The following is a 15,862-nucleotide window of genomic DNA, read 5'->3' as shown; positions in this document are numbered from 1 at the left end:
CCAGGAGAGGAGATGAGGGAGAGGACAGACAGAGGCAGAAAGAGAGAGAGAGACAAGAGACCCCAGCAACCAACATTTCCCTGCAAGCTAACTATGTCACACTATCCATCTCTGCAAAGCCACTTAAAAACCTTTATAGTTCTAAAACATATTATAATCTAAGGCACTGCATCTCAATGCTTGAGGCGTCACTACAGACACCCTGGTTCGATTCCAGACTGTATCACAACCGGCCATGATTTGGGAGTTCCAAAGGGCGGCGCACAATTGGCCCAGCGTCATTCGGGTTTGCCCGGTGCAGTGCGTCATTGTAAATAAGAATTTGTTCTAAACCGGCTTGCCTAGTTAAATAAAAAGATAAAAAAATGTAAATAAATAAAAACAATACTTTACTACGTAACATTCCACTGTATATGCACTGCAGCAACGCAGAAAGAAGTGCACCATAGAAAACTGTCCCTCTGGTGATGTGTTCATGTCCACTGCAGCCAAATTCAGCCTCTAGAAACATTCAGAGAAACACTGTTCCACCCATTCCAATCCCAAAACCCATCTGTCTGGAGGAGAGAAAGAGACTAAAGCACGTGTCAAACTCATTTCACGGAGGGCCTAGTGTGTTGGTTTTCACTCCTCCCTTGTACTTGATTGATTAATTAAGATCAGTAATTAGTAAAGAACTACACTCACCTGGTTGTCTAGGTCTTAACTGAAAGGAAAAACCAAAAAGCAGCAGACACCAGGCTCTCCTGAGAATGAGTTTGACACCCCTGCTGTAACAGAATGCACTGGTTTCTCAGAGTTGTTAATAGAAAATGGAAGCAAGTAAGTTTGCGCCACTATTAGTACCATAACTATTTATTTCTTTTTTAATAAAAAGGTAACAAAGTTATTTTTGCTTTTGAAAATAAAGGGGCTGAGGAAAAAGTTCTCTGAACTTACTGCTTCTTTGTTTTCCTTTGTGTCTTTAACTGTGGCTTTAGTCAGTAGAGAGTGGCAAGTAGCCTACAGAACAGAGATGAGCACAAACAGGTCACAGCACCACACACACACAAGAGCAGCCGCCAGCACAGCCCTACTACTGACCAGCATTGTGTGTGCGTGCGTGTGCACGCGCATGTTTTTTACAGGCAGATTTTAGCACAATGGTAGTAGTATGGGATTGTATCGAGCGAAGGGACATCGATATGCATCAGCTTCACGTTCTGTGCGATTTTGGTGTTGTGTCCAACAAAAAACATGAGTGGTTCCAAAGCACCCTGCATTCATCTCATTATGATATCGAAACATTTGATGTGTTGCTTTAAGTCAGTATAGAGAGAAAGTCCGTTTTTGTGGAAGCAGAGGGCAGCGGTCTCGGCTCATCAGACATGCAGATGGAAACAGGAAATAGGCTAGTGGAGTGTGTGTGTCCATACAGAGATGTTCTTTCATGGAAAAGTTAGGCTTAATGGAAATGGAGGTGTGTGTGTAAGCAGTGTATTGACAGTAGGGACACTAGCTGCTTTGTGGTGTCTTGATGTTGCTGTAGTCAGATAATTCATCTGCATATGTTCCCCCTTTTCAAACCGCCACCATTGAAGGGAGAGTCCTTAATCTGTTCTGTCACAGTACATGAAGAGCGAACACGTAGGAGAGGACAGAGTACGTATAGCAGCAACGTTAGTGGAAAGTCCGAGAAAAGTAAGAAGGTTGTGCCAGTGTGTGTGTATTAGAGCGAGTGAGAGATGTGGCCTAGTGCCATTATTAGCACAGTGTGGAAGAAGAAAGCCAGTGGCTTGTAAGGGTGTAGGCGACAGCAGCACACTCCACCCACCCAGAGAGCAGCGTGAGGCCAGAGGTGGGGAATGAACCTACCTGGTAGAGACAGTGACACACACTGCGTAGCTGTGGCGGGAACTCGCTGGAGGAGTTGATAATGGCCAGGAAGAACCGGTCTGTGATCTGGAGAAGGTTCCGCTGGTTCTCGTCAAGGTTCTCTGACTGTTCAAGTCTACAGAGAGGGAGGGAGGGAGGGTGGAGAGGACAAAAAGAGAGGAGGGGGAAGAGAGAGAGGAAGGGGAAAGTCCGACAACTGTCATTCACTATTGAAATAAAATGTTGATCATTATGGTAGGAGACTTTAACAAAGTATTAAGTACCTCAATGGACCGTAAAGGTAGTCACTCTACAAACTCATCACCGTGCCTTTAAATAAATCACAAATATTATGGACACATTAGAAATAGTGTATATTTGGAGACTAAAAAACCCTGACCTAGTGAGATATACATGGAGGAGACTTAATCAAGTTAGTAGTCTTGACTACTTTGTCTCTTCCATCAAAGGTTAAAATGTTTTAATAGGAGACAGAATGCGATCGGATCATCATCTAATTGGCCTTCACATAACTCTTATAGATTTTCCACGTAGATGGGGATATTGGAAATTTAATCAAAGTTTACTGGAGGACAACTATATTTAACTAAGACAAAATCATTTATAACTGAATTTTTCCAGTAGGTTCAGCAAATCCCCTTATTGTTTCGGATACCTTTAAAATGTACCTTCAGTGGTCATTCAATTCATTATTCATCAATAATAAAAAAGCAGTTTCTAGCTAGAGACAAGAGTAACAAGGGAAATCCATTAACTAAAAGTACAGTTTTTTATTTTTTATTTGCAGAAACTCGTTACTGAAGACGAATCTATGATTCTCCGAATAATATTTTAAAAAAGGAAGCAAATTATTTTAGGCAGACGTTCTCTTTTCCGTCTCATCCTCTCCCACTGAATGAAGATTACGGTAAGGAATTCTTTCCAAATAATATAAAAAATTGAAAATTAACTAATCAGATCAGTGCGAAGGCCAAATTACAGAGGAAGAACTTTGAGGCTTTTAAATCCTTTCAGTCTGGAAAAACCCCAGGGTTTGATGGCATACCGGTAGAGGTGTGTCAAACCTTTTTTGAGATACCAAAAGCTCCATTGTTAGATTGTTTTAACTACTCCTATAGAAATGGTAGTCTGTCAGGTACTCAGCAGGAAGGTCTGATTTCTAAGTCCCAGATGGCAAATATAAAGACCCAGTCTATCTAAAAAAAAACTGGAGGCCCCTTACACTTCAATGTTGTGATGCAAAAATACTAGCGAAATGCATAGCGCTCAGAATTAAAAAGGGTTTTAATCAGGTATTGTTCATCCTGATCCTGATCCGATTATCTCCAATACATTGGAGATAATATACAACAACTACTAGAAATAATAGATCATGAAACATCTAAGAAGCCAGACCTGGTATTTATAGCGGATTTTGAAAGGGCATTTGATAAAGTAGAACTGGATTTTATTTATAAATGCCTGGATTTTTTCTAATTCGATTATTCTCTTATAAAATGCATAAAAATAATGTATAGCAACCCCAGGTGTAAAATAGTAAATAACGGCTACTTCTCAGAGAGTTTTGAATTGTCAAGAGGAGTTAAACAAGGGTGTCCGCTGTCAACATATCTATTCCTTATGGCCATCGAAATGCTAGCTATTAAAAGCAGATCCAATAACAACATTAGAGGATTAGAAATCCAAGGCTTAAAAACAAAGGTGTCCATGTATGGCGATGACTCAAGTTTTATATTAAGTCCACAAGCTAAATCCCTGCAATGTCTCATTGAAGATCTAGATAACTTTTCTGGACTCTCTGGACTAAAACCTAATTATGATAAATGTACAATATTACGTATTGGATCTTTAAAAATACAACTCTTACATTACCCTGCAGTTTACCTATAAAATGGGCTGACAGTGAAGTAGACATACTTCGTATTCATTTCACAAAATATATAAATTTGCTCTCCGCAATGAATTTCAATAGAAAACTTGTAAAAATAGACAAGATCCTGCAACCATGGAGAGGTAAATACCTGTCTATTTATGGAAAAAATTGCCTGTTTAACTCCTTAGTCATATCGCAGTTTACTCACTTATGACGTTGCCTACTCCTGACGATTCGTTTTTCAAATCAGATGAGCAAAAATATATTTTGCTATATCTGGGACGCTAGACTAGACAAAATAAAAAGTGCCTATCTATATAATGAATTGGGTGGGTTGAGATGATTAAATACAGTTGAAGTCGTAAGTTTACATACACTTAGGTTGGAGTCATTAAAACTCGTTTTTCAAGCACTCCACAAATTTCTTGTAAACAAACTATAGTTTTGGCAAGTCGGTTAAGACCTATACGGTGTTCATGACACCAGTCATTTTTCCAACAATTGTTTACAGACAGATTATTTCACTTATAATTCACTGTATCACAATTCCAGTGAGTCAGAAGTTAACATACACTAAGTTGACTGTGCCTTTAAACAGCTTGGAAAATTCCAGAAAACGATGTCATGGCTTTAGAAACTTCTGATAGGCTAATTACATTTACATTTTAGTCATTTAGCAGACGCTCTTATCCAGAGCGACTTACAGTAGTGAATGCATACATTTCATACATTTTTCCCCCCCGTACTGGTCCCCCTGTGGGAATCAAACCCACAACCCTGGCGTTGCAAACACCATATTCTACCAACTGAGCCACAATTGACATCATTTGAATCATTTGGAGGTGTACCTGTGGATGTATTTCAAGGCCTACCTTCAAACTCAGTGCCTCTTTGCTTGACATCATGGGAAAATCAAAAGAAATCAGCCAAGATCTCAGAAAAATAATTGTAGACCTCCACAAGTCTGGTTCATCCTTGGGAGCAATTTCCAAACGCCTCAAGGTACCACATTCATCTGTACAAACAATAGTATGCAAGTATAAACACCATGGGACCACACAGCCGTCATACCGCTCAGGAAGGAGATGCGTTCTGTCTCCTAGAGATGATCGTACTTTGGTGCGAAAAGTGCAAATCAATCCCAGAACAGCAGCAAAGGACCTTGTGAAGATGCTGGAGGAAACGGGTACAAAAGTATCTATATCCACAGTAAAATGAGTCCTATATCGACATAACCTAAAAGGCCGCTCAGCAAGGAAGAAGCCACTGCTCCAAAACCACCATTAAAAAAGCCAGACTACGGTTTGCAACTGCATATGGGGACAAAGATTGTACTTTTTGGAGAAATGTCCTCTGGTCTGATGAAACAAAAATAGAACTGTTTGGCCATAATGACCATCGTTATGTTTGGAGGAAAAAGGGGGTTAGCATGCAAGCCGAAGAACACCATCCCAACCGTGAAGCACGGGGGTGGCAGCATCATGTTGCGGGGTTCTTTGCTGCAGGAGGGACTGGTGCACTTCACAAAATAGATGGCTTCATGAGGTAGGAAAATTATGTGGATATATTGAAGCAACATCTCAAGACATCAGTCAGGAAGTTAAAGCTTGGTCGCAAATGGGTCTTCCAAATGGGCAATGACCCCAAGCATACTTCCTAAGTTGTGTAAAATGGCTTAAAGACAACAAAGTCAAGGTATTGGAGTGGCCATCACAAAGCCCTGAGCTCAATCCTATAGAACATTTGTGGGCAGAACTGAAAAAGCAAGGAGGCCTACAAACCTGACTCAGTTACACCAGCTCTATCAGGAGGAATGGGTCAAAATTCACCCAATTTATTGTGGGAGCCTTGTGGAAGGCTACCCAAAACGTTTGACCCAAGTTAAACAATGTAAAGGCAATGCTACCAAATACGAATTGAGTGTATGTAAACTTCTGACCCACTGGGAATGTGATGAAAGAAATAAAAGCTGAAATAATTCATTTCCTCTACTATCATTCTGACATTTCACATTCTTAAAATAAAGTGGTGATCCTAACTGACCTAAGACAGGGAATTTTTACAAGGATTAATTGTCAGGAAATGTGGAAAAACTGAGTTTAAATGTACTTGGCTAAGGTGTATGGAATCTTCTGACTTCAATTGTATAAAAGCACTCAACCCCTCTTTTTCTTTTGTCTCTTTAGTTCATTATCTTGGTTGTTGGTGCATTGGGGGGTTCTTGGGGGTGTGGAATGGAATAAATTGTATTTTTGTTTTTCTTGGGGGGGGGGGGTCTGTGGGAGGGGTCTCGAATGGTTGGGTCAGCTATTGGGGAACCTTGGAGGGTTCGGGTTCACGTTTTTTGGCCTGGTGGGAGATCTGTCAACGTGCCCTTGAGCAGGGATTTGACCATGGATGCTTCTGTGTGTCGCTCTGAATGGGAGTCTGTTGGATGACTGGTATGATGTAGTTGTTGAGCAGCTTCACTGCAAGTATATTGTATGTTTCAGATATTCAATAAAAATGGTTACCCCTAAAATTGCTCAAATCGACATGCTATCCTTTACCACCACACCAAGCTACCAGTGTGGAATGCTTCCAGTTAATGTTCCTACCTGGTTGTGTCCACCTCAAAGCTGATGCTGTGCCACTCTGGGGTGGTGACGACCCCTTTAAGTAGAGGCTCCAGGAGCTTCTGTAGGTACGCCGCCCCGTACACCTGACACAGAGAATTTCAACATTAAAATGCATTTAACATTCCAGGCTTGGTGCGAGTGCTTCAGGTTCTACCATTTAAAATTGTCTGTATGGGAGAGAAATGTGGCTTTACCTTGAAACAGAAGGTCATGATTTTACTGGCCAGGCTGTTGCCTCTGAAGAGAGTTTGCATGGAGTCAGCCAGCTCCACCTCCTTGGAGAACATGTTCCACAGCAGCTGATACAGCAGGTGGCGAGAGTCAAACAGTGTCACCAACACACGGGCCAGCTCGTCCTGAAGAAGACACAGGAGGACACACGAACATGTTTCAACCACTTTCTAGAACTACTGCCTCACATTCTCATACTTGCACAGGGGTGGCAAACCCTTTTCCTGGAGAGCTACAGGACATGCAGGCGTTTGCTCCAGCCTTGCACTAACGTCTAACTAATGTCTGATTCTAGAAATAAATCAGGTTTGTTATTGTAGTGCTCGTCATTGTGAAGGTTAGTCACCCAAAAGGCTGTGTTTCGTACATACCCATTGGGATCCTGGCACCACATTGGCCAGTGCCATGGCGATGGGCAGCTCTCCCTGGTCTCCCATCATGGTGACCAGCTCTACCAGCCTTTCGAAGCGGTCTGCCAGCACCGTCTCTGCTAGTGTGTCAAACTCTGTCCCCTGCTGGAGGATCTTAGTCAGAACCTCCATGAAGGTGGCCCGTGTCTGCAGGTCCTTATGGTAGCCCAGACCTGGAGAAGGATGGATGGAGGGGGAGGAGAGAGAGACGGATAGAGAGATAGAGAGACAGAGAGGTGGCACAAGAGAAAGATTAAGGGTGGCAGAGGATACAGGGACATTATAATTGAGGTTTGATTGTTCATTTCGGAAGCTATGGTCCTTGGTAGATGGATGGACTAACATTATAGCTTTCCTGACACTATAAAAAGGTGGAGAAATACTACTGCTACAGTAGATCACCGATAGAGTGCATGAGTCCGCTGTCCACGTTGGCGTTGAGGAGGTTGGACATGGCCAGGACAGTACAGTGTCTGAGGGAGGCCAGGCGTCGAGACATGCCCCTCTTCCTCCCAACCACCGGCTGGCCATCATCTTCCACCTCACTGCAGTCATTCAGCAGGTTCATGAACAGGGTAAAGTACCTGGGTACAGAGGGTAAAGCAGGGTTCAGAACACTTAACAGGCAGTTTGAATTCAAATTATGTGCACATTTAAGTTAATGTATTCCTTTACTTCTATACAGAAAACACAGTTTATTTTGCGTGTGGAAATGTTACAGCATGCACAGTAAACAGAAAGCTGAAGAGCAGCAACAGATAACTAAGTCTCTCTGGATTAGAGCGTCAGCTACATGACTAAAAGGTATATGAGTAAAGCATATTGTAGTTACTTGAGGAAGAGCTGGGACTTGGCCTCCATCAGCTCCACTCCGTCTCCCTCCTCAGGCTGTAGAGGCAGGCCAGCTAACAGAGACACCACCGCCTCCATACTGGCCTGGTCCAGGTCTCTGGTCAGACACTTGATATCGTCATCAGCAGCCTGGTTGGAGGTGCCCATCACCCAGTCTGTCAGGTACTCCACCATCTTGTTCCTGGCAGACGTGGTGAGGGGTTGAATTAACAAAAATTTTACTTAAAGTGGTTAATTAATGGTAGCGTTTAAAGGGAAGGAAAAAAAGTGATGTATATACCCATTGATTCTTGAAGAACATAACTTAGAAATGCCTCATGAGCTTAGTTCAACTGTCATACCTCATCAGAACCCCAAATATACACTTGTTTTACTCCAACGTTTGTAAACAAAGTAAATGTAAACAAACACTATATAGCCTCAAAGCATTGTTAAAACTAGAATTTTTATATCAGGTTTCGTCATTCTATAGCCACGTATGTTAATTTGAGAGTATTTATATTTCTCCAGCCCCATCCAACTTTTTTGTATTGTTTGAACTGCTGACTGAAGCTTTAAGTAGCATTTAGCTAGTTTGGCTAGCGTTAAGCTAGAGTTTAGGTCTATCCAGGAGGGAGTGCCGTCTCTGTCGCACACCTGAACTTCATCTCCTGGCAGAAGGACAGGTCGTCTCGTCTCTCCATCATCACCTCCACCAGCTGGCACAGCTTGGTCTTCATCTGGATGGCATGCAACGTGTTACCGAGGATACGCACGTACCTGGGGGTGAGATGAGACCCAATAAGGTCCTGAAGATTGACAACTGATTGGGTATTTCATAAGCCGTGAGTGTTTGTCTCTCACCTGACCAGGTTGAGCATCATGGTCTCTATGCTGGCCTGTCCCAGGTGCTCTGAGCTGCCCTCAGCATGGTTATCCAGTAGGTTCTTCATGATGGCAATGGTCTGCTCCACAAACTGGGTGTTAGTGTCATTGATGGGGACCTGCAAGGGCAGAGACAAATTAATGAAATCAGTTTTAACTACATTCCTGCTAATGTCAACAAATCAGTTTTATAATGAACTAATGAAATTCGACAACAACAGCGCAGGCAGGGCTCTATGCTGCAATCAGCAAAAAAAGTCACCATCGCCTTATAAAACACACCAGAATGATTTTCTACGCTAATACAATTCAAATCATTTATTAACGTGCCCCATCCTCCTCCGCAGCCCATCCACTCACCGGCCCCTGTGTGTCGAAGAAGCGTCCGATGCTGATCCTGAGCTTGTTGAAGAGCATGTGGTAGAGGACCGGGCTGAGCTCCAGCCCCAGCAGCTCCTTGACATTGGTGCGGACGTGCAGACCCACCCTCTCATGACCACATACCAGCAGGACCAGCAGGCGGTCCAGGAACCTGCCCAGGGGGGCTTCAGTGGAGGAAGAGGAGGAGCAGGTGGCTGAGGCTCCAGCTGCAGCGTTGGAGACCTCACAGACGCCCACAGAGACCAGGGAGTACTTGCGTTCGCTCATGGGGCCCATGGGGGGGCTGTAGGTGGTGGGGCCACAGGGCTTGCTGTGCTGGGGCAGACACACCCCGCCCAGAGCACACAGGAAGCCTGTCATGTTGATCCACTCCTGCAGGGGGAGACAAAGGGGGTAGAGTTTGGAGCAATGGTCCCCTGTATTATTCTTTTTTATAATTTAAAAAAAAAATAACGGTGAAACACACCCAAATCTTAAAATGTAAGTGCTCATACCTGACCATCCTCCACCTTGTTTTTGGGAAAGTTCAGAATCTGTTTGGTGTCCTGCTCCCATTTTGCATGCGTGTCCTCCCATGCCTGGGGTGAGACATGGAAACAAGGGATAAGTCACTAATACTGGAGGGATGTAAGCAAGGATAAACTGTATTTAATGTTTCTCTATTCTTTCACACCTCAGTGTTTCCTGCAGTGGGGTGCTCTATCCTTCTCAACAAGGCCATCACTCTCTTCTGCAGGGTGGAGCGTCCTACCAAACAGAGAAACACATAGGGGAGTCATTGTCTGAAACCGTTGGCCTGTATAGTGACTCTCAGAGCATGTTATAGTGGTCTACAAAACATAGCGTTTTTACTGACCGGTGGCCATTATGTTGCTGACGGAAGCGAACTCTGTGAAGGTGGCGTAGTTGGGCAGGATGTTCTGGACGAGCACCTCGTCAGCGGAAGAGCGGATGTCAGCCTCATCACACAGGTGTCTGAAGCAGGACATGGCCACCAGCACGGCCTCAGTGTCAGGGCTCCACAGAAACATGTATAAACACACCTCCAGTTTGGTCTGGGCCTGTCTGCAGATGGGGATTCCACTGCCCTGCGTGGCACACTCCTGGACGAGCAGAGAGGAATTAGACACGTCCAACACACATTTAGACATGTCCAACACATGTATTTGACTTTTATAACTGCAAAACACTCCGGACAGTTTTCCAGACCTAAGCCTAGTCCTAGACTTAAACATTATTTTGAATGGAGATTCTCTAGTGAACGTGCTTTTTAGTTCAGAACTAGGCTTAATCTGTGTCTGGGAAACTAGCCCTCATTGGTTATTCTCATGTGAGGTTAGAGTCCCTGACCTCACCTTGTTCTTTAGGAGGAACTTGTTCCTGCAGATAAGGATCTCCCTCAGCCACTTCAACACCTCTGTACTGTTCACCATCTGGTGACCAATCAGCTTCTTACAGATCAGGAAGAGAACCAGGGAGCTGCAATGGGATAGGCCGGTGTTAGAGCCCAATGGAATCTCAACACCCACCCCTAAAGACTGTGACTACTACTGAATCCATGACCAGTGTGTCTGTCTACATGGATTATCTCTGGACTGAAAAGCCCCCAGAACTAAACCATGTCCTTGTACCTGATGTCCCAGAAGGTTTCAATGGGGGCCTCAGGGTTCCACAGCTCAATGGTCTCAGGCAGGTGCAGCACCAGCAGAGCCTGGGCAGGGAGAGACAGAGACAGATAGGGAGAAATGTGCCTTACTTGAAGTTGATAATTCAATGCTAGGGAATAGAATTGAAGTGGACAGAATGAGAAAGAATAAAGAAGCAGAGTAGATGGAGTGAGAGTAAGAGAGAGGAGGAGTGTAAACTGACCTCCATGGCCTCCTGGGAAAGCTGGGCTGTATTGGCCAAGGGCACCAGCTGCACCAGGCCTGCAATCAGCTCTGCTGTGCTGCTCTGGGTCTCCTGAGCCTGCTTCCCTGGGTTCTACAACACACACAATGTTAAACATGCATGTATGGGTGAACGCAAGGGCGGAGAGGAAATCAAACCATACACACAAGTGGAAGGGAGGGTGATTAACTATTCAAACAGAATCTAGGGACATTGTCTCAGTATGTACAGTTGAAGTCGGAAGTTTACTTACACCTTAGCCAAATACATTTAAACTCAGGTTGTTCACAATTCCTGACATTTAATCCTAGTAAAAAGTCAGTTTTAAGTCAGTTAGGATCACCAGTTTGTTTTAAGAATGTGAAATGTCAGAACAATATAGGAGAGAATTATTTATTTCAGCTTTTATTTCTTTCATCACATTCCCAGTGGGTCAGAAGTTTACGTACACTCAATTAGCATTTGGTAGCATTGCCTTTAAATTGTTTAACTTGGGTCAAACGTTTTGGGTAGCCTTCCACAACCTTCCCACAATAAGTTGGGTGAATTTTGGACCATTCCTCCTGACAGAGCTGGTGTAACTGTGTCAGGTTTGTAGGCCTCCTTGCTCGCACACGCTTTTTCAGTTCTGCCCACACATTTTCTATAGGATTGAGCTCAGGGCTTTGTGATGGCCACTCCAATACCTTGACTTTGTTGTCCTTAAGCCGTTTTGCCACAACTTTGGAAGTATGCTTGGGGTCAATGTCCATTTGGGAGACCCATTTGCGACCAAGCTTTAACTTCCTGGCTGATGTCTTGAGATGTTGCTTCAATATATCCACATAATTTTCCTACCTCATGATGCCATCTATTTTGTGAAGTGCACCAGTCCCTCCTGCAGAAAAGCACCCCCGCAACATGATGCTACCACCCCCGTGCTTCACGGTTGGGATGGTGTTCTTCGGCTTGCAAGCCTCCCCATTTATACTCCAAACATAACAATGGTCATTATGGCCAAACAGTTCTATTTTTGTTTCATCAGACCAGAGGACATTTCTCCAAAAAGTACGATCTTTGTCCCCATGTGCAGTTGCAAACCGTAGTCTGGCTTTTTTTAATGGTGGTTTTGGAGCAGTGGCTTCTTCCTTGCTGAGTGGCCTTTCAGGTTATGTCGATATAGGACTCATTTTACTGTGTATATAGATACTTTTGTACCCGTTTCCTCGAGGATCTTCACAAGGTCCTTTGCTGTTGTTCTGGGATTGTTTGCACTTTTCGCACCAAGGTACATTCATCTCAAGGAGACAGAACTCGTCTCCTTCCTGAGTGGTATGACAGCTGCGTGGTCCCATGGTGTTTATACTTGTGTACTATTGTTTGTACAGATAAATGTGGAACCTTCAGGCGTTTGGAAATTGGGATGAACCAGACTTGTGGAGGTCTTGGCTGATTTATTTTGATTTTCCCATGATGTCAAGCAAAGAGGCACTGAGTTTGAAGGTAGGCCTTGAAATACATCCACAGGTACACCTCCAATTGACTCAAATGATGTCAGTTAGCCTATCAGAAGCTTCTAAGTTTCAAAGTAGATGTCCGAACCGACTTGCCAAAACTATAGTTTGTGAAATTTGTGGAGTGGGTGAAAAACACATTTTAATGACTCCAACCTGAGTATGTAAACTTCTGACTTGGACTGTATGTGGTGGTTAGTGTCAGACGTACGTGCAGCATGAGTTTGGGGTCAGCGTGGATGAGTTTGACCAGGGCGAGGAGGAGGCACTTGTAGCTGCGTGTGTCCAGGTCTGTGGTTTTCTCTTTGAACTTAAGGCTGGTGGTCATCTTCTCTTTAAATGACAGACTCTGTCAGAGAGAGAAGTTGTAACTTCAGCTGTAGCTAACACATACTTTTCCTAAGAGGTTGGCTTACACAGGAAAACAAAAGTTAAGTGGGTTTCAAACGATTGGTGTGAAAGTGAGTGTGAATGTGCGCATGTGTGTGTGGTCCCTTTCTCACCGATGTCAAGCGTAGTGGGGCGTGTGTGTGAAGGCCTTGCATCACTCGGCTCAGAGTGTCTGAAAACATTAGTCGCAGCTCGCCAGAGTAGCAGTACACTGCATCAATCTTAGGCCACCAGTCCAGATCAGACTAAAGGACGAAGAGGATAGAAGATCATTAATATTGCACTGCTATGGGAAAGGCCAATGAGATCAACACCGTCCTATCAAATGTACTTCGACTGAATTTGGTAGTAAGTGGTAGTGGAGACAGTACACACTTACATTGGTGATGATTCTGTGCAGAGAGTTGACCAGGACAAAGTGAAAGGTAGAGGGGGAGGCAGAGGCCAAACAGACCTGAGGAGATTGTCTTTATTAATGTTTCGTCAAAAAAGCCGCTTTGACACTGAGGCATCATTCAGACATGGTCTGCACATTTTCTGCCAATGCGCTGAGCAGACTGACTGACCTTAAAGTGCTGATTGTTGTGAGGGTTGATACGGAAACAGGAGACGAAACAGTCGATCATGAGGTCCACGTCTGCGTTCTGGCTGCCTGCCCCGCGAGAGAAGGGCTTGGTGGGGTTGAAGAGCAGGGCCTGATGGGATAGATAGGAGGCGGCTGTATGTGACCGTCTGCAATATTCCAAATCAACCAATTTCCCAATTAACCCTAACGCAAGGGGCTTTGTGAAGGTCTGAGAGGATTGGATAGGTATTAGCTTCATAGCGGTAGCACTAGCACAAAAGTTGCACTATAAAAGTCTAAGGGGTAGCCGTAGGCATATCAATCATGGTTTACCGTTCAGGACGTTGTAGAATGTTCTATACAGAAAGGACATTGTCAATTTTACTCCACGACTGGAATGACGAACACAAAACCCAGACACCACTGCTGTAGTGTTCCCTAGCCCCCAGAGGGCGACAGAGTGTTTAGTTTATCTGACCTTGAGGTCCACCACGATGGACTGCACCAGGAGGAAGATGCCCGAGTGGTCCTCCCAGTTGATGTAGGTGGAGGCCTTGCACAGTTTGACACAGGCGATAGCTGCACTCTCTGTTAGTTGCTTGCTGCCCCCCTGGCCTGTTAGGGCCTTCCTCAAGCTCTCCAGGAACAGCTTCTGTAACAAGAGAGAGAAAGCAACTATCAGCCACACTACCTATTTAATCCCAGTGTGTGTGTGTGTGTGTACGCTCTCATCTCACCTTGTTGGCCTTGCTCTCCTCCACCACCTCTCGGGAGATGATGTGTGTGATCTCGGGACAGAGGATAAGGAGGATGATCTGTAGAGGCCACACCGCTGCCTTCCTCTTGGCACTCTCCGCAAAGCTGTCCACCAGGTCAAACAGCCTCTCCGCAGCATCTAAAGGGCGTGCCAGACAGACGAGTGAGATAGCCCTTAACTCATCATACTTCTTATTTATCGTCCTGATCTGTTCCCTACAGTCCCTTTGAGACTGAAAATGTCACATACATTTTTTTTTAAGTGCATGTAATGATAGCATCTGCATTGTGTTTCAGTCCAATACAAGGCTATTGAGAATACTGACCTGCCATGTCTGTCTGTGGTCTCTGGTAGAGCATGGTAAACTCATCAGGGTAGTTCTCCACCCAGTTCCAAAAGGCCTGGGGAGGAACACAAATATTTAGCACTGTCCACTCTAGAATGGGACAGGAGCTATGTTTCCATGAACTTGTCCAGTGATTTATTGGCGACAGTTAGAACGTTTGAATAGAAAATACAGTGGATTCGGAAAGTATTCAGACCCCTTGACTTTTTCCACCTTTTGTTACATTGCAGCCTTATTCTTAAAATTGAATTTTTTGTATTTTTTAAAATCCCGTCTCAATCTACACACAATACCCCATAATGACAAAGCAAAAACAGGCTTAGATTTTTTTTGCATGGTGGTGGCAGCAATGGAAGGATGATCAACAAAGGGTCTGAATACTTATGTAAATAAAGGTATTTCTGCTTTTTAATTTTAATAAATTTGCAAAAAATTGTATTTCATCAATTTTAGAATAAGGCTGTAATGTAACAAAATGTGGAAAAAGTCAAAGGGTCTGAATACTTTCCGAAGCCACAGTAGATCAATTGTCTGCTACGGTGCATTTCCATCCAACTGTCTTTTGTCGATAAAAACAGCTGGACATAATGACGTCACACCAACAAACAGAAGAAGTTTTTGCAAAAACCTAGTGTTGAATAAACATGTTTCCATTATCCCATCATGACGTTGGCCTGTGGGTAAGGTTTATGACCCCCCATAAATACCTTTCTCCCTTTCCTCTCTTGACCCTACTGAAGGACTCTTGAAAAGCCTTTGTTAAACATAGAGTCGGGGAACATCAAAAGGTGGGGGGAAAGGAACCATATTTCGGTAATCAAACCAGTTGAAAATATGCGTTGGTATTTAATGAATATGATGTCATTATGCGTTGGTATTTAATGAATATGATGTCATCTGAGACATTCTTATTAATGATAGGATGACAAACTGTATTCTGGAAAGTCTACACATTCTAGTTATCAGATTCACATGGAATTGTTGTGCAATTTAAAAGTTGAAATATGAAACTATTTGTGAAAAGATTAAATGTAATCTTAGCATCCAAATGAGAGAATTGGGTTTTCATAAGGTTAGAGCTCTGCTCAATCAGTGGCCCGCCCCTGTGAAGAGACATTGGTTATAAACTATGAAACACACCCTTCTCTCCCTCCACTATATAAGCCCTTTACGAAAATATAACTTTCTGTTCCGAGTACGCGAGGCCTGCAGCCTCACGTTAAAAAGACTCAGATAATAAGCTGTTCTGAGTACGCGAGGCCTGCAGCCTCACGTTAAAAGGACTCAGATAATAAGCTGTTCTGAGTACGCGAGGCC

The 15,862-nt window shown here is 43.8% G+C and overlaps 1 protein-coding gene across 9 annotated transcripts in view; it reads right to left on the bottom strand.

The window, feature by feature from the left end:
• LOC106581254 (neurofibromin) overlaps positions 1–15,862 on the bottom strand; it is a 108,471-nt gene that overhangs the window by 75,370 nt on the left and 17,239 nt on the right. For 7 of the 9 annotated variants that reach the window (XR_001323054.3, XM_082966711.1, XM_014163189.3 and 4 more), the window contains 23 exons: positions 14,525–14,600; positions 14,180–14,337; positions 13,921–14,094; positions 13,444–13,572; positions 13,257–13,331; positions 12,991–13,122; positions 12,699–12,836; positions 10,974–11,087; positions 10,736–10,815; positions 10,460–10,583; positions 9,961–10,207; positions 9,778–9,851; positions 9,599–9,682; positions 9,084–9,476; positions 8,703–8,842; positions 8,496–8,618; positions 7,840–8,040; positions 7,410–7,591; positions 6,969–7,180; positions 6,561–6,722; positions 6,346–6,449; positions 1,855–1,990; positions 940–1,002 (listed from right to left, as the gene is read on the bottom strand). Coding sequence is in view for 8 of the 9 variants with exons in the window: in XM_082966711.1 (XP_082822837.1) it covers positions 940–1,002; positions 1,855–1,990; positions 6,346–6,449; positions 6,561–6,722; positions 6,969–7,180; positions 7,410–7,591; positions 7,840–8,040; positions 8,496–8,618; positions 8,703–8,842; positions 9,084–9,476; positions 9,599–9,682; positions 9,778–9,851; positions 9,961–10,207; positions 10,460–10,583; positions 10,736–10,815; positions 10,974–11,087; positions 12,699–12,836; positions 12,991–13,122; positions 13,257–13,331; positions 13,444–13,572; positions 13,921–14,094; positions 14,180–14,337; positions 14,525–14,600 (3,321 nt within the window). In the remaining variant the exon portion in view is untranslated. The remainder of the gene's footprint in view (positions 1–939; positions 1,003–1,854; positions 1,991–6,345; positions 6,450–6,560; positions 6,723–6,968; positions 7,181–7,409; positions 7,592–7,839; positions 8,041–8,495; positions 8,619–8,702; positions 8,843–9,083; positions 9,477–9,598; positions 9,683–9,777; positions 9,852–9,960; positions 10,208–10,459; positions 10,584–10,735; positions 10,816–10,973; positions 11,088–12,698; positions 12,837–12,990; positions 13,123–13,256; positions 13,332–13,443; positions 13,573–13,920; positions 14,095–14,179; positions 14,338–14,524; positions 14,601–15,862) is intronic. The other 2 variants (XM_014163194.3, XM_014163199.3) reach the window with 1 other exon arrangement.

Source organism: Salmo salar, chromosome 20 (assembly GCF_965601325.2).
Source record: "Salmo salar chromosome 20, fSalSal1, whole genome shotgun sequence".
Classification (NCBI taxonomy): domain Eukaryota; kingdom Metazoa; phylum Chordata; class Actinopteri; order Salmoniformes; family Salmonidae; genus Salmo; species Salmo salar.
Note: the sequence above shows the minus strand (reverse complement) of the source record. Positions and strands in the feature narration are given on the sequence as shown.